The 19,212-nt window shown below is 40.4% G+C and overlaps 1 protein-coding gene across 2 annotated transcripts in view; it reads right to left on the bottom strand.

The window, feature by feature from the left end:
• The window catches only part of LOC124619201 (poly [ADP-ribose] polymerase tankyrase), a 301,869-nt gene that overhangs the window by 181,394 nt on the left and 101,263 nt on the right, over nt 1-19,212 (bottom strand). For both annotated transcript variants that reach the window (XM_047145420.1, XM_047145419.1), the window contains exon 5: nt 2,627-2,748. In XM_047145420.1, the coding sequence (XP_047001376.1) occupies nt 2,627-2,748 (122 nt within the window). The remainder of the gene's footprint in view (nt 1-2,626; nt 2,749-19,212) is intronic.

Here is a 19,212-nt window from a genome sequence, read left to right on the forward strand (position 1 = left end):
CATCCTGGACTTACATTTCAGCAAGATGCCTGCCCACACATCATGAGAGTTTCTACTGCTCGTCTTTATGCTTGTCAAGCCCTACATTGGCCAGCAGGGTCACCAGGTCTCTCACCAACAAAGAACATATGGAGCATTATGGGCAGGACTCTTCAACCAGCTTGGGATTTTGACGATCTAACACACCAATTGGACAGAATTAGGCACAATATCACTCAGGAGAACATCCGACAACTCTATCAATCTATGCCAAGCCAAAAGGCTACTTGCATAAAGGCCAGAGATGAATCAGTGCCTTACTGACTTGCTCAATTTGTCAAGCTCTTTCTCTTGAATGAATCCCCCAATTTTTCTGAAATTGTAATCCTTTGTCTGTCTGTATAGATACATCACATCTACCAATTTCCGTCCCATTTGGATAATTCCTTCACGATGCATTATTGTTTTTTGTCTTGGAGTGTATAAAGCATCTGGCCTCAAGCTTCATTAGTGATTGCCCGTACCCATCTAGCCCCTTCCCTGTTCTGATTCCAGCACTACACAGCCCTCTAATCCACCAACACACCCAGTATTTTTTACTTCTCTTCTTTTCTGCTACTTCCCCCCCCCCCCCCATCCCCCCCTCTACCCACCGACTAACCTCCTGACTGCACCTAGCTGCCTTTACTATACCCACCCCTACCCTGCTATCCCTCCCCCATCCTGCACCAGCCTCCTCCTTACCCCTACCTGGTTACCATGTGTTGTTGTTTGTAGGTTGGCTTTAGCTGCCAGAGACTGTGGTCCTGTCTGTTTGTTTGTTTGTTTGTGTGTGTGTGTGTGTGTGTGTGTGTGTGTGTGTGTGTGTGTGAATTTTCAATAAAGGCCTTGTTGGCCGAAAGCTCATTTTGTGGTCTTTTTCTTGTGCCTATCTACGAGTCACGCAGTTGAAATATCGTGCAGGAAAGCCGCGAATAACCGGCAGAAACCCAATTTATCAACATGACTATCATTTTCATAATATTGATAGATTCAATTCTAAATTTTCCATTGTTTGACTAAATCACAGTATTTTTAAAAGGTTGGCATAAAATCCCCCCACCCCCTCCCCCCGTATTATGATGAGTAATCTTTGTATCAAAGACATTAACGACTTGTGAAATGTTTGAAGTCTTTGCCATACACACTGCTAATACTCATTGACCCCCTCCCTCCCGACCTTCTTATGCCATCCTTTATAGCTTTGATAAGTTGCAAGTATTTCCTTTAGCTGAACTCTTAAGATATTGGAGAATGTCTTAAATTCATTTTCTCTGATAAAATCCTTTTTCAAAAAAAGGATGACAGCACATTTGCGTGAATTCATAGGCACTGTACACCTGTAACCCTGCTTTTCTTTTTAACGCGGGACTGATCTTGGTGGAGAGCAAAATATTAAGGTTCCTCTGCCTCATGAGCTTGCAAGCTTTCAAACAATCAAAGAGCAGGAGTTGGGGCATTGGTGGCAGAGAGTGCTGAAGGGAGGCAAGGAGATGGTGGAGGGGATGGGGACGTGTTGATGGGGAGGGGGAGAGGTGGAGATGGAGGGTGGGAGATGAAGGGAGGGAGATGAAGGGAAGGAGGGAGGGAGGGAGGGGAGGGGAGGGAGGGAGGGAGGGCACGAGTATGTGTACTGGTACAGACTGTCCTACCAATTCTTACCAGAATTCCTAACATCTTATTCTACTGAACATTGCCAAAGGTTTTGTCTGTTGCCACAAATGTTTTAAATGTATGCTGGTTTTCATTTATTGCCCCTTTTACCGCTGAAAATTTGATCAGAATTAGTTTTCTATACTTTCCATTTCTAGAAATCAAACCACTCATCAAACCGCTCACTGGCCCTTGTTCTATCAAAACTTTGCTTCTATCCTCCATTTTTAAAATGTTGTTCTTATCTATAATTGTGAAGCATCAGATGTCATAAAGACGATGCAATAATTCCAACATTTACCTGTCTGTGTTTCCTTCAGTATTACAGACAACATTTTTCCATAAATGGGATTTGTTGTGTATCTCATATATTTTACTCAAAGCAGTAACCATTAACTTCCTTTATTGCCCAGAAATTATTAAAATTCTAAAGAGATATTGGTTTTGTTTGGATTTAAAATTTTCACTGTTCTGTCCAACTCAGACTGCAGCACTGGATGGGGATACAAAAGAAATTACTGGAATTGGGCTGACCATGATACTGACTACACTTCATGTGGCCATATACAGCATGAGGCCACATCACAGAACAATCAATATACATGGAGCAGGAGCATATTCCTATTCATACCATCTACTTTGGTTATTTAGCACTGTTTGGCATTGATAATATTTAATCTGACACATAACTAGCAGAAACCATATCAAATACCCAACTACGTAATACTGTGCTATTCCCCCCCCCCCCCCCCCCCCCTCCAAATTTCATTTCACAGAATGTGTACCACACAAATAATTGTGATTATACGTTTTTAACTGCTTTTGTGCTTTCTAATATGTTGCACATCATAGCACTTTTATTCTGTGCTTCAACGATGTTGTAATTATATAAACACAGGTTATTAATAAGATCTGAAACGGAGCCATGATGAATAAACAAACAGAAAATACTTACAAGAGGTGTATCACCAGTGTAAGGATGTTTGAAGTTGACAACATCTGGACTTAAATACTTCTTCACCTTAGCTGGGTCTGCTTGCCTTGCTGCTTCTAGTAAGCAATGACCTTTAAACTCATCTGAAATGGAATAAATGTAAATACACTGCTGAAACAATCCATTGACATTAAATGCTACAACAAAATATTAAGACACCACTGTAAATAAACAGTTTCCCCTCATTGTTCAAAAATTCAATGAATGAGGTATGAGAGTACGGGTAGGAGCGAGCGATGGAGGGAGAGAAAGTGTGTATGAGTTGTTGCACTGGACCGTGTGTGTTTGTGGTGAAATGTGAGATTCTTAGGAATAACATGTTCCACTTTTTTCCTCTTAGGCTGATGACAGTTGTTCGTGAAAAGTGAAAACTCAGTTTAGGTAGTTGTTAAGTGCGGAACATCCTACTGTGCACACCCTCATTTTACATATGTGCAGATGAACTGTACGTCTTGTCAGCTCCAGAAATTGGCAAGGTGGATGGCGAATAAACCTGCTATGGCCCAGTGATTGTTCTTCGAATGTCATAGTTTGGCAGTGCCTTGCAGGTCAAGCAGCAAAAAGATGCATACAAGAATGTAAACAGTAATAAACAAGCAAAGAATAATGATAAGAAATGCCACTCTCAATTGCAAATGTCAAAGCAAGACATATGTTTGTAACTGTAATGGGCTACAAAGTAAAAGTGATCTGTTCACTCATCACTGCAATTGAAGCTGTATACAATGGGTGTAAAATACAAAAGAGTTACCGCTAAGCTGTTTACGTCACTTAGTAGCTAGGACAGACTGGAGTTCTCTTCCAGACCAGCTCGTTTTAACAAGGTGAAGAAGTCAAATCGTATGGTTCCGCAACACTGCATAGCAGGACCACGAAAGTAATTAACTTCACGAACGGCAACTGAAAGTCACTTATGGGGTGAAGTTGACAATGTAAATGCATCAGGATGACAGATCATACACGGAGTACAATTTGTGTGTGCGCACGCATGTGAGTGTGTGCGCGCACGTGTGTACGCACTCACACAAGCACGCACGTGCTGAGTGGGGAAGAAAAGGATTAGGTTAACTAGGAAACTTTAAGATTTGTATAACAAACTTATAAGTAAATAGCAAACACGAAAACATGAGGATAAGTGCTGTAACTGTTAACTGCAGCACAGTTGATAACCAATTGTAATGATCATTCATGGCCAGAAAATACAATATCTGCTTTTTACAATAGTTACACATTTACTGCTATATGTAATACCAGCAGATTCAATACTGTGGTAATAGACTGATTTAAGCTACAGCATTTCAATAAGTGGGTTCTAGTCTCTTTTTTTAACTGAATCATATTGAGCATTAAGCAACCGCAAATTCTGAGTACTGGCATATCACAAAAATCATTACAATGGGTTAACTTTCTTCAACTGTTTCTCCAGATTACACAACATGTTTCCACAGCTTTTACTTCCAGACACACACACACACACACACACACACACACACACACACGCACGCACACACACACACACACACACACACACACACACACACACACACACAATAATAATAATAATAATAATAATAATAACTTGTTTCAGTGTTTTGGAAAATTTGACCCACTAAGGAAGTGAAAAAGGGGATGAAAAGTTTTATGAAATTATTTTGTTATGAAAGTAATTATGAAAATTTGTATTTGGCTTCTCTGTTGGAAATAAAAAAAAAAAAAAAGAAAGTATGTGTTTCACTGTTTTTGGACAGTCAAACCTAAGGGGGTAAAATGGGATGAAAACAGTACAGAAAATATTTTGTTATATTAAAAAAAATTTTACAGCAATAACAATTGGTATTTCATTTTTTCAGTTAGATATAAAGAAATGTGTAAGGGTTGAAAGTTTCTACGGAAATATTACTACAAGGATGCAAAAGGCATGATTAACAAAAACTTTGGACTCCAGCTACCAGAATTGCTTTTTGGTCAGAAGTACAAGGTGATTACAATTAAAATTAAACTTTCAAAACACTGTAGAAATAACACTACTAGTCAGAATGACATCAAATTGCAACATAATATTATCAGAAAAGGGTGATAACGTATGGCAGAAGAAAAAACATGAGTGAAAATTGAACAATAGATGGTGCTGTATGTGTCAGAATACATAAATGAAAACACCTGGCATGTGCGCGACTCATTGAAGTTGGTAAAAACAAGCTGGGTACACTGCTTTTCCTCCTTTCACATCTGCGACGTTTGCCATGACTGACTCAATGAAGGGACCATGCTCTGCTTGTAAAGCTGTATTACAAGAATGATGACTGTGCACACGTCACTCTGCAGAACTTCCAAACACTGAAGGGTTTAAAAAAAAGGCGTTGGTCCAATGACTGCCATGGGTCTGGAGAAAATTATTTGGAAATCTGAAAAGACGGGTCCTTTTGGTGTGCGACACAGTAGAGGAAGGAAATGAATTGATTTGACACCGGTGGACGCAGCGGCCACAGCACTGCAGGAGTACACGAGTGGCAGTATGCAAATGTGTAGCGCATGGAGAATTGCCCGAACACTGGACAGAGCCATGAGCCTGGTGCGTAAAATCCTATGAAACATCCTTCTTTGCTATCCATTCAAAATTACCCATGTGCACGAGTTGCTTCCTGTTGACCTGCCAGCAAGAGAGACCCTAGCCTTAGAATTTCTTACTCACATGGAAGTGGACAATGATTGGCCGTGGAAGATTTTGTGGACAGACAAAGCCCACTTCCATCTGACAGGATATGGCCAATACACAGAACTGTCGAATATGGGCAACAGAAAATCCACACGCAAATCAACCAGTACCGCTTCATCCCAAGAAGGTCACTGTGTGGTGCAGGTTTACAGCATCATTTATCGTAGGGCCATATTTTTTCGAAGACAGGTGCTTCCGGTCCTGTTACCTGTACCGTCACTGGTAAGTGCTATGAGTGTCTCTTGTGCAACCACGTCATTCCAGCTCTCCAACAGCATGGATGTGATCATTTTTATGCAAGATGGCACACCTCCAAACACTGCAAAGCTGCTGAAGCGCCATTTTGTAAATGCTAGAATTATCAGCCGCCATTTCCCTACAGCCTGGCCGTCCCGATCACCTGATCCTAATCTGTGTGGCTTCTGGCTGTGTAGTTTCTGGCTGTGGGGCTATCTGAAAGATGTTGTGTTCAGTGTTCAGACTGCAAACTTAGCTGCACTGAAGGCATGCACTGTGTGACCCCGGAAACACTTCAATCAGTTGTGGAACATGCTGTTACTCAATTTCAATTTGTTGCAGAAAGCGGTGGACAGTATACTGAACATGTTTTCTGCCAGTCACACTGAAATTAATAATCCGATTTAATTTTGATTGATGCTTTTTATGTGGTTTTTGGCGTCAGGAAAATTAAAAACCAATGTGAGTGATGGTTTTTATGCGGTTTTTGGCCTCAGGACAATTAAAAACTGATTTTTTCCATCTGATGTGATATGACCTTGCTGTGGTGGATGGACTTACGTAACTAACAGTATCACACCTGTACACCAACACACACTGAGTAGTACAGTGTTTTTAACGTCAACCGTACACCTTAGGCCATTGTTGTATGATTCATTTGTCACTTGTCGTCGACCACTATTAAAATACAATGCTTACAGCGCCATCTATTGCTACATTTTGTAACTATTTACTTTTCTTCCCCCTTCCTCGATAATATTCCGTTGCAATCTGACGTCATTCTGACCAGTGGTGTTATTTCTACAGCGGTTTCAAAGTTTAACTTATATTATAATCACCCTGTACATTCGGAAAAGATCATGCTTCTATGGTCTTAATTAGTGTGAAAAGTTTAGAAGGTACTCAATTTGTTAACGTAAAAATTCGAATAAAAAAGATTAAATCCGTGCAGACAATTCAGCCTATGTGAGCGAAGAAGAGCAGGCGCTAAGGTAGTCGAAAAATAATATGAAATTATTAATGCCTCATCTCATTAAGGAAACAAAATTTGGGTCTTGATTTACAGACACCATATGTGTAAAACACTGATGCTATGAAAACCAGTTTAAACTGGGTTAGAAAAATCCATTTATGTCAAACATATAAACACAACAGAAAAAATGGTTTTTGAAATTGGGTTTTTGTCTTCCAGAAGTTGTGTCGCATGTAAATGTGATGATTCAGAAGTTTCTGATATCTGCAAGGACAAATGCAGATAAATATGGTGTTCCAACTTCCTTACAGTGTCACCCAAGGCGAACTGCTATCTCATTCTGGAGCAATTTTTCTGTAGAATAGCGTGGCACATTAAACTGTATCTTCCATATGATGGCCTTATTTTGATTCTGTGTACTGGGACGTTACGCGAGTCTGCAAGTGTCATTCACTCTGTGATAGCGAATAACATGCAGCAGGGTTCAAGGTCAAATACCTGAACCACCTCACTGAGTATAAGGACACGACTCATTATCAGTGGCTAGTTAATAATGAAACAGCATCCTTTAAGTTACATTGCAATCTTTTTGTTCTACCAAAGGTATGATTTGTTTCTTAAATATTTTTATTTATTTATTTATTTATTTTTTACAGAATTTGGTCAATTCTAGACTGCTTAAACAGCATGCAATCCTTTTTGTCTGATCTTCCTTGAACTAAATCATGCGTTGGCAGGTGGCCTATCTGATCATTTGACATCAATGTCCTAGGTTGCATTTTTAGCTGTTGGATATGAAATTTTACAGTACTGGTCAGCAGGGTGAAATTTTCCCTGCTCTATATGGAATCTTCTGTGATGTTAAGTCTTCTCAAATCCTTTCTTTTGTCTTCCAGCCAGTCTGCACAGTTTTTTTAATTTGAAAAGGAAACTGAAAATTTCCTTGGTTAAGCTGTTGTCATTCACTCTATAAATATGATTGTAAAACTTTAATCTCCTCTTCCTCGTTGTGTCTGTGATTGTGTCATTATTTAAATTTTCATTTCTCCTCTTCACCCAGTTGTAATCCTTATTTTTTACTTGTCCTTAAATTTTTCTAAACAGTTTCCTTACTTTCTTTTCTAGTTGTTCTTGTTTAGCTCTTTTATTCAGTGTAATACATTCAGATCTGTGTAGAGCTTCTAGTTCAATTAATGATGCATAGAGTAAGTTATTTTCTGGGATTATATTCATGCAGTCTCTGTTTTGGCCGAGTTTGTATGCTATTTTCTTTTTCTTTAGTCTTTCTTTATTTGTGGTGTTATCTAATCCATTCGAATGTATCCCTTCTTCCAAATACTTAAACATATCAACTCTTTTAATGTTGTGTCTGTAGATATTTTTCTCTATTGTCGTTATGTTCAGTGCATTATATTTTTCCGTACGATATTTGTAATCTGGTTTCGCTGTGTACTACTTTGTACACAGCAGTAAGGACAGATGGGCTACAGAGTGGTGCAGCAGCTGTCCTCGTAGCATAGCTGGACACGAGCAGAAATGATTAGCAAACATATAAATACAATGAACAGAAGTTTTACTTAACTTATAGCTTTCTCCAAGTGTTGCGAAGAAACTTTACAAAAGAACAAATGGTAATAAAATCTAGTTATTACAAGAAGCAAACTAAATAGGATTGCGCACTGTGAGGCTTCTGCTACTAATGCTTGAGTGAACTGCTGAAGGCTGACTAAGACTGTAGACTGTCGAAAGCTGTGACTGAGAATGGGATGTGAAGCTGCCACCAACCATCCTATATCATAGTGGCAGAAGGTGCTCATAGTCAGAGCCGCTGAAGGTATGACTCAGTATCATTGTATCCACTGGGTACCCACATGACCGCTATCAGCGTCTGTCGGAAACATGTTTTTGTTGCTAATTGTGAGTCGCCAGGGGGGTTGGTAAAGACGTATGATACCATAGGTTTTGGCTACAATTTTGTGAAGTATTTCTGTCCCTATCTTTGTGCCTTCTTTGTCATTAGAAATTGTTGGAATATTGTCGGCAAAAGCCAGACGTTTCACTTTCATCCTTCCTCTTCCTTGTTTCGGAAAGACTCCTTCAATATTTCTCTCTTCCTAATCTCTATCTCAATCTCTCTCGATTCTGTCTAATACCCAAGTGGAGAAAACTGGTGTGAACCCACCGTCCTGCCTAACTCCTGTGTCAATTCTGAAGGGTTCAGAAACTTCTCCTAGGAACGCAACATTTGAAGTGGTGTGTGTGTGTGTGTGTGTGTGTGTGTGTGTGCGCACGCGCGCGCATGCGCCTGCATGACTAAATGTCTGGTAGTTTTGTCAATGCCTGCTTCTTAAAGTGTTAGGAATTCTGTCTGTCTATGGAATCATAGCTTTTTAAGTCAATGAAGGCAACATCTGTGTTAAGGTTCAGTAATGTTCTGAGCGTGACGATTGCTTTAAAGTTAAAATTTGCACCGGGCAAGATCTATTCCTTTGAACCCTGCCAGACATTCACCAATTGTGTGTTCTGCTTGAACTCTTACTTTTGTCAGTAGAGATTTGGATGTAATTTTATAGGTGACTGGAAGTAGAGATATGCCTCATTGGTGTCTGCCCTGTCTCACTTCTTATGTAGCAGATGAATTATGGCCTGTTTCCAATCATCCAATATTCTTCTTTTCTCCAGGAATCTTCGACAACATCAAATGGTCTCCACTGCGCACTTCCCTTCCAGTGTCCACATCTCAACTCTTATCCCATCTGGCACCCAGTTGGCCAAGGTGGTGGGTTTTCTTTAGAGGTTGTCAGAAAATTAGTCGTCCTATTTGTTTCTCAAAGTTTAGAACATTCTTGAAGTATTTTGCTAGTAACTTGCAGTTCTCTTTGTTGATGGTAATTAATTTTCCCTTTTGAATCTTTGCAGTAAAGGCTCATCAATGTGTACTCTGTTATTTCTTCTTTAAAAACTTTGTTAAAGTCCCTAGTGTTGTACTGTCTGACATTTGTATCTTCTTTCCCGAGTTGTTTTTTTTTTTTTTTTTTTTGTCATATTTCCATTTCTCTGCTCTAAAAATTTTTGACATCAGCTTTCTGATCTCAATGAATGTGTTCCAGTAGCTTTCCTTTTTTGCAGGAGTTCCATTTTTCTGAACTGTTAGTCCACATTCTAGCACTTTGTCACATATCCTGTCGCAGCACCTACATTTCTTCCTCCTTGGTTGTTGTTCTTGTTCTTTCACAATTTCTATCATTGCTTCTCTGTTGTCATCACAATTTCGCAACTCCTTTGTGTGAAGTTTTTAACGAATTCATTTCTGTTGTCAGACATATTCAGCTGATATGTGCGCTGAAGTCAGCTATGGATAGTTTTATCTGGTGCTTTGGTATTTTTGATGTCACATTTTCTAGTGTTCATCACAACTGTTTGACTTTATCTGGATTTTTTCTTACTGTTGGTATGTATGTCTGGATTTATGATGCTATAGCCGTTGCTCACTGATCTAAGCAAGAGAAGCGATATTCACTCTGATGGGGATGTGAAATTCGTTACAGATTCTGTTAGATTCCATTTAATCACGAAAGCTGTTCCATGCATTGTGACTTTTTATTTATTCTTTATGGTTGGGTCCCCTTTATAAACCCTGTAACCCTCTAACTCAAATGCGTTCTCATCTCAATGTCCAGCTTCCAACATGATAGTAAGAGTACTGCATCTGTTTAATACAACTGTCAATTGTATAAGGTTTCCTTGTCTTTAGTAAAGTGTTGATGTCCAATGTGGCTAGCATGTTTTTTCTTAGACCTTTTGCCAGAAATTCTAGGAAGCACCAATTTTTTCTTATATGATGGTCTAGGCTCTCCAGAATCTGATAGCCTAGATGCATCACTGTTCCAGGATTGTTTAGCTCCTGGAGTATAATCATGCCTTGGCTGGAAGTAAATTTGGAAGGGGTGTTTAACACCCTTGTGGGAGGTTACATCTATGATTAAATTGCCAGATGGATTCTTAAATTTATAATTCTAAATTAGTAATGTTTCAGTGTAATAAAAATAGTATTTTTTAAATAAAATAAAATTTTGAAAATATGTGAACTTGTATAAAAAACGGAACTTTTTGAAATTAAAATTCTTAAACACAATAATGTAAAGATATCACACAAATGAATAATAAGATTACACAAATTTACATTACAATACACATTCAAATGTCACACTGAACAAACTTAATTTCACTGGTGAACCAAAACATTTTGACCACCGCACACCATGAGACTGGATGATGACTGGTGCCACAGTATCATTCCAGTATCCCAACGATGATGAGGAGCAAATGGGGAAACTGTTAAATTATGAGCATGTACCTGGGACTGAGCATCTCAAAAAAGGCAAATCTGGTTTGCTGCTCAAACGCTAGGTCATGCGAGCCTATTAAAATCGGTTAAAGGGCAGAGGAACCATGAGTAGGCGAAAAGCTGTTAGACGTCCACATCTCAGCACAGAACGTGGAGGTCGGAGCTTTACCTCCTCTGCAAAGCAGGATAGATGGTGATCCGAAAACAGAGTGCAAAGGTGGTGTGGGCACAGATGTTTCAGAGCGCAACGTTCAGTGAATATTGTTGAAGATGGGGCTCGGTGTTCCCGTGATCGCTCAATGTAATCTTCAATTATGATTGCGGTGCATATGGTATCACTGAGACTGCACAGTGGAGCAATGGAAACATGTCACCTGGTAGGCTGAATCACATTTCTTGTTACACTAGGTCAATGGTCGTGTCCAGATATTCAATCATTCCTCGAAACCCCCACCATGCCACATATGCATGTCAATAGGAGCAGTATTATGCTATGGAGGGCAATTAGCCAGGGCTTTCATAGGTTCAATGGTAGTTACACAAGGCACAATGACAGCTGTGTGTATCAGGTGATACTGTTGCGGACCACCTGTATCTCTTCATAATTGATGCCTTCCCTGATGGTGATGGCAGCCTTCAGCAGAATAACTGCCTATGCCACAAGGCCAGAATCATGCTAGATGGTAATGGAATCCTTCAGCAGAATAACTGTCAATGCCACAAGGCCAGAATCATGCTACAGTGGTTTGAGGAGCAAGACAGTGAACTCGCATTCATATCCTCGTCATCAAATTCGCCTCACCTGAACCCAATGGAGCACATTTGGGACACTACTGGGCACCAGCTCCATGGGAATAAACCACTGGCCAATAATTTTTGGGCACCCAGTGACTGTGTAGACATCTGGTGCCACATAGCTCCTGAAACGTAAAAATGCGGGTGCATGCAAGCATCTGTTGGCGATGGCTTTAAGAAATAAGAGCGTGGTCGACACGCACTTTTTTTTATCATTTTTTGTCACATTTCTTTTTGGATAATGTGTGTGTATATTTTTTTTTTTTATTTTTTCTTTAATAAGTCTAAAACTGTGGCTTCTAACAAAAAATTTCCCAGTACAATACTAAACTATAATAAATTTCCTACAAAATGGTCCTGTTAATTTTTTTCTCTAGGTCTAACAGTTTCTGCATTGCAGAGGACGGAATAACTGCAGTTACTAAAAGTATTGATTTTAAGATATAAAATTAATGTTTAGCTTTAAATTAAATTAAGTGTGTTAAAAACAAATATTTACTGTGTGTACCATGTCTACGAGCAGTACAGCCATATTAAGGAATAAATTATGTTCTGGAGATGTAATAGGGTGGAGGGGGGTGCAAATGTGTGGGGTAGAAGCACAAGGAAAGGATTATGTTCCTGCACTTCCCTCCTTCATAGGTCTGCAAACTGAAGACTGAACAGGTGATTCTCCACTCTATGTCCCCCACTATAACACAAGAAGTAACTACAAAGTTTTTCACAAAGTTATACCGACCCTCCACAGTGCTCCTTACGAAGCACTGGTGACACAGTGTGCAGAATGTCCAGGATGGAGTGTAGGTGGCAGTAAATCTAGATACATTCATGCTGGAGTAAGTTGCCTTTTCCGGAAGAACACTACAGTGCCGTGCAAGACGACTTGGAATCAATTTCCCCTTTAGCAGCGTAGAACAGTGTGCAGTGACTTACCTAGATTCTCTCCATACACATTTCTTGTGTTATTATTATTAGCAACTTATATCTGCATTCCATGTAGTGTTAACGCATTTTGCAGAAAATAAATACACTGCTGGTCATGTCTGCACACTGCACCACTAGCATAGAAGTTTGTTAAAAACCATGTAGTTGCTTCTTGTGATGTAGTGGGTAGAAATGTATGAACACAATCTGGTAGCATACCTTCCACTGCGCTTCTACCCTACACATCCTCTCTCTCCACACTGTTAAGCCCCCCCCCCCCCCCCCTCCCCCCTACAGGAACACAGTTTATCCCTTAATATGACTACTGCAATTACACACAGCACATATATTAAATAATTATTTTTAACACACCTAATTTTTAAGATAAACATTAATTTATACTGTAAAAACAATACTTTCAACAATCTGTGATCTTACCATCACCTACAACACTATACTTTTCATTCTAGAGAAAAATTAATAGGACCTATTTGTAGGAAGAAGTTTAATCTAGTTTAATTTTGTACTGTGAAATATTTTTGCTAGAAGTTGCAGTTTTCAAGTTATTGAAGAAGAAAATTACGAAGTGACCTTTAAATGCCCCTCACCCCAACACTCAAATCCTACTGGTCAGGATTTTTAGTATGTTGTTCATGGCACCCCCCTCTCATACAGTACAAAAATTTGTGGTGATGAAAAGAATTTTTCCTCTACTTTTTCTTTGTTGATTGGACTGCTCTACTGCATTCTGAAGGTGGACCAAATTACTATTAACAGGTGGCTACAACAATTGGCTCATTAGAGTATACATTACTGTCCAACACATTGCTGTATCTATTCAAAAATGAAAGCCTGCACTGTAATGAGAATATATATTTGCTGCTGTCATCTGGACCAACAACAATAAGCCCATAGCACACAAAGAATCACAACTACCTGATCATGTCATGCACCAGCATCTGTTGGCAATGGCTTTTAAGAAATAAGAGTGTGGTTGACACACTTTTTTATCGTTTTTGTCACATTTATTTTTGGGCAATGTAATAATTTTGGTAATCCAGACTCAATCTGATAAAGTCAATAAATGTGTCCAAATTTCTCATTTGTTGAATAATGGAAACACCAGGTAGGAACATAAACAATGTGGGAAAATATAGATTGCTACTTACCATAAAGAAGGTACAGTAAGTTGTAAAGACTCTTACATAAATCTTTTGGCCACAGCCGTATCAGCGAAAGAGAGACACTCACCACTCATACAGAAAAGCAAGTTCACCTCATGCACACAAGACCACCGACTCTGGCAGGTGGGACCAGAATGCAACTATCACGCAGGATACAAGAAACAATCTAGAGGGGGTGGGGGAGGGGAAGGGGAAGGGATAGTAGCGTACAGGTGGAGGTAGAGACGAACACTGTCTGACAGAGTGTGCAGGGATTAGAATGCCGACAGGTGCAGGTCAGGAGGTTGTGGGGCAGGGAAGTGGGGAAAAAAAGAGCAAAAAAGGAGAGGTTGGGGAAAGTTGAGCAGATGCGTTGGCAGAGGGTGACAAACACACAGGCTGGGAGATGAGAATGGGGAAGAAATCACAGGACAGAGGAGGTGGAAACTGTTTGGGGGAGGGGGGGCAGTATGTTACTGTAGGTTGAGGTTGGGATAATCATGGGAGCAGAGAGTGTGTTGTAAGGCCAACTACCATCTACCATCTGCACAGTTCAGAAGAGCTGGTGGTGGAGGGGAGGATGTAGGTGGCTTGGGTAGCGAAGCAGCCATATAAATCAAGCATGTTATGTTCAGCTGCATGATAGCCTACACTGCTCTTGGCCACATTTTGGTGGTGGCCATAACCTTCTGACACTGTGCCTGTTGACATTATAGTCCCCGCACACTTTGCCGGACAGCGTTCAACTCTTCCGCCACCTATACACTACTATCCCTTCACCTTCACTGACCACTCCGGATTGCTGCTTACATCACACATGCATTCTGGCCTGAGGTGGCGCAGTTGGCGGTCACATGTGCAAGATGTGTGCTTGCTTGTGTGTATGAATGGTGGGTGTTTCTCTTTCTCTGATGTAGGCTGTGGCCATAAGAATTATGTAAGTGTCTTTTAATTGTGTTGTGCCTGTCTGTAACTTAATGAGTTTCCTTTACATTAAGTAGCAATCTTTTTAGTATGCTGGACAGTTTAAACATTTACAGTTCCAAATACAGCAATCTGTTGTTCTTAACTGGCTACTATGTGACCTATATGCCTCATCAGCCAATTTCCACTCCACCAGACTTCTCTCCTCCTGCAAAATCCTGCAGTTATCTGTTCCTTGTGTTTCCTCGGATGGTATAATCCGCCAAGCCAACTTCAAACTGCGACAACATGCCAGACTCCACCTCAAAAAGATATCCTACCTTCTCCTAAACTACCTTAAGAGTGGTGTTCCACTTCCCATCCCTCTGCAGCTCCCAAAACAGCCACACTATCAACCACCAGTCCTCTCCTACAAATCAAACTTAGCCAATGTCCTTGACATCCCACAGCCACCACCCACTGGCTCCCAGACCAAGAATAACACATAATCACGAGAACCAGTCACAACACTACAGTGTCCTTAACCTTTCATCTAATTCACTCTACCCTCCTGAATTATCTATATTATCTAACAGTCTCACTTTCAGCCCTAAACCTGCATTTGACCATGCTGCTTTGGTGAAGGACCCACTTTTATTTACACATAATATCCCTTGAAAATATTGCTTTGCAATCCAATCACAAAACCTTTCCAATAGAAAACCTGACACTGAACCCAGCCTTGAACAGTTGAAACCACAATCGCAACTTGATCCACCAGCACTACCTCAAAATCATCCCTTCCAAGCCTTCCAAGAATTCCTCACATCCAGCATTGCTTCATAACCCTTCCTCAGGTCCCTACAACATGACCCCAAACTGTCCTCTGCAGAACTCCAGGCTCTACGCTCCCTAAAAGCTGATAACTCCATCATTATCCCACCAGCAGGCAAAGGATCCAGCACTGTAGTACTTGACTTAAAGGAGTATGTTAGTGAAGGTCTACGCCAGCTGTCTGATATCCCTACATACAGCATATCCTGTCAAGATCCAATCCCTGTGATTTAAATTGACCTGCTGTCCTCCTTTAAAACCTCGCCCCACTCAAATCAAGCAACTCCCACTTTTTACCTTCTTCCTAACATCCACAAACACAATCATTCTGGCTGTCCTATAGTTGCTGACTTCAAAGGACTCATTGAACATACCGGGTGATCAAAAAGTCAGTATTAATTTGAAAAATTAATAAACCACGGAATAATGTAGATAGAGAGGTAAAAATTGACACACATGCTTGGGATGACATGGGGTTTTATTAGAATGAAAAAAAAAGTATTGCTAGACACATGAAAGATCTCTTGCGCACGTCTTTTGGTGATGATCGTGTGCTCAGCCGCCACTTTCATCATGCTTGGCCTCCCAGGTCCCCAGACCTCAGTCCGTACGATTATTGGCTTTGGGGTTACCTGAAGTCGCAAGTGTATCGTGAACATCCGACATCTCTAGGGATGCTGAAAGACAACATCCGACGCCAATGTCCCACCATAACTCTGAACATGCTTTACAGTGCTGTTCACAACATTATTCCTCGACTACAGCTATTGTTGAGGAATTATGGTGGACATATTGAGCATTTCCTGTAAAGAACATCATCTTTTCAAATTTATACTGACTTTTTGATCACCCTGTATATCTGCCTTAGTTGATCAGCTTCTGCAACCCATAGTACAAAAACTTCTGTCCTACATAAAAAATACCAACCATCTCATTGATCGTCTGAAATCCATGCCCATCTCACTCCCACCACACAACTTGCTTGTCATTACTGATGCCACTTCCCTCTATAGGAACATCCCCCACGTACATGGTCTGTTTGTTGCTGAACAATTTCCTCAGTCAGTGCCCACCTGATTCCAAACCTATGACATCCTTCCTACTCACTTTAATCAACCTTATACTTACCAACAACTACTACATTTCTGAGGGGCAGACATGCAAACAGATCAGGTGTACAGCCATGGGAACCAGGATGGCTCCTTCCTATGCCAACCTTTTCATGGGTCACTTGGAGGGGGCTTTCCTGGGATCCGTAAGTTTTCAGCCCCTGGTTTGCTTTAGATATATTGAAGACATTTTTACCGTATGGACTCATGGTGAGGCTGACCAGTTAAGATCCCTGGAATCCCTGAATCCTTCTCCCAATTAAATTTCACATGGTCCTATTCAGAATCCCATGTCAATCTCGTCTTTACCGGAGACCAGCTACACACTTCTGTCCACATTAAACCTACCAAAAAACAACAGTCCTTACATTTTGACGGTTGCCATCCTTACCATGTCAAACGTTCCCTCTCATACAGCATTGGCATCCGAGGCAAACGTATTTGTTCAGATGTAGACTCTTTACAGTAAAACACCACCATTTTCATCTCAGTCTTCACTGCACGTAATCACCCGCCAGTCTAGTTCAAAAGCAAATCTCCCAAGCCATCACATCCAATCCTGTTGCTGCTGATCCCTCCAAAACACAACATCAGAGCACACCACTGGTGACTCAATATTGTGTGTTAACCAGCTACTTTGACAGGGCCATGACTTCCTAAAATCAAGCCCTAAAATGAGATGCATTCTGTATGAAATTTTGCCCATCGCACCTAGAATAGCTTTTTGTCGACCTCCCAATCTCCACAATATGCTTGTCAGACCCTATGCTCCTTCTGTACCCACCTCCCTACTCTGTGACTCCCACCCTGGTCTGGTGACTGTCCCCGCTGCAAGACTTGCCATATGCACCCTCCTACCACCACCTATAGCAGCCCTGTAACTGGCAAAACATACTATCACAGGGAGAGTCACCTGTGAAATGTACATGTAATATAGCAGCTGTTATGTAAACACTGTTCGGCCTTTTAAATCAGCATGACTACCACCAAATTATCAATTAGGATGAATGGGTATAGGCAGAGAGTGTATACTGGCAACATGCAATATCCTGTTGCAGAGCATACTCTACAACATGACAATCGTGACCTCTGTGCCTGTTTCCATTCTGACACCAGTTTCTCAGAACTCTGCAGATGGGAACTAGCACTACATCATGTCCTTGGTTCTCGCCACCCATCTGGCCCCAATTTATGTTAATTTCTTCAGTCTCAGCATTTCTTCACAGTAACTACTCTTTTATTTACTTGGTTTTAGTTTTCTACGTCTTTCATTGTCTTACCTGACTATTTTTCACCTCTGTTGTGTACAATGCACTTAGCTTTTCATTCTTACTTAACTGATGCATGATGTTTAAGCAGCAATCTCTTTCCTGCGTATTACCCTGTCTTCCACCTTTAAGTTCTCAGGGTTCCAATCTGACCTGCAACAATCAGTCTTTCCGTCTCATCCTGTGCGATAAGTTGTCCTCCTGAATGCGAGTCTATAATGCCTTTGCCATTGTTTTCAGTAGTGGAAAACATCCAATGGAGAACACCATACGTTTATTCATCAAGTTGCTTGCACTCATAAAGATGCTTCCGCATAAGAATAACTTCTTGATCTGTAAGATGGAGGAACAGACATACACTTAACCCACCCATCATTACTAGACACATCAGGGGAATGAGCAGGAGCATTTGCCAAAATCAATACATTTTTGCACATTTGGATTCCATTTTTACTTTTCTTTTTACTTTTACTTTATTCTCAGCTATCAATGATTTCAAACCGCATGAACCATCAGCATTAGCATACAAAACACCAGTGACTGATTTCTTATTTTATGTCCAGTTGCTGAACTGTCTGTCCTGGGGGCCTTTTTATTGCTGGGGATGGATTTCCAAAACAAGCCAGTTTCATCCAGGCTATAGACCTATACCAAAAATAAATTTCCCTCAATGGTCTATAATTCTTCAGGAAATGATTTAACACCTGGAACATCTGCACTTAAACTTTTGCCACACTTTTCTGATAGTGATACAGTGCCTATTAATGACTATGAATAACCATCCTGAACTATCCTTGAAAACTGTCTGACCTAATTTACCTACAAATCACTCTGCTGCAACCTGCAGTTCAACTCCTCATACAGAAACTCCGATACAGTGTTGCTTGCATCAGGTGTACAGAGTACAATCAATAATAGTCAGCTTGGTCCAGTAGTAAAGTTTTGTTTTCCCAATCAGTTCACTTTGGTTTAGCACAAAATCCAAAGTTTTATTGTTAACCTTATAGATGTCGTAAAATCTGGCTTACTAATGCCAAACTCTCTTTAAACCCAGGGCAGAAACACCGCCTTAGATTTTCTGAAGCACACTGAGTTTTTCTTATAAACTGAAAAATTTTTTAGTACTCCTAACACTCACCCTGGTTACTGCACTACAGTCCTGTGTGACACCTCAATATATTTTAAAACGATCACACAGAGATAGAATTTAACACAACTTGTCGTGTGGGTTTCACGAAGCAACGCAACAGGCTTTGAGTTTGTTGCATCCTTGTGGC

Source organism: Schistocerca americana, chromosome 6 (genome assembly GCF_021461395.2).
Source record: "Schistocerca americana isolate TAMUIC-IGC-003095 chromosome 6, iqSchAmer2.1, whole genome shotgun sequence".
Taxonomy (NCBI): Eukaryota; Metazoa; Arthropoda; class Insecta; order Orthoptera; family Acrididae; genus Schistocerca; species Schistocerca americana.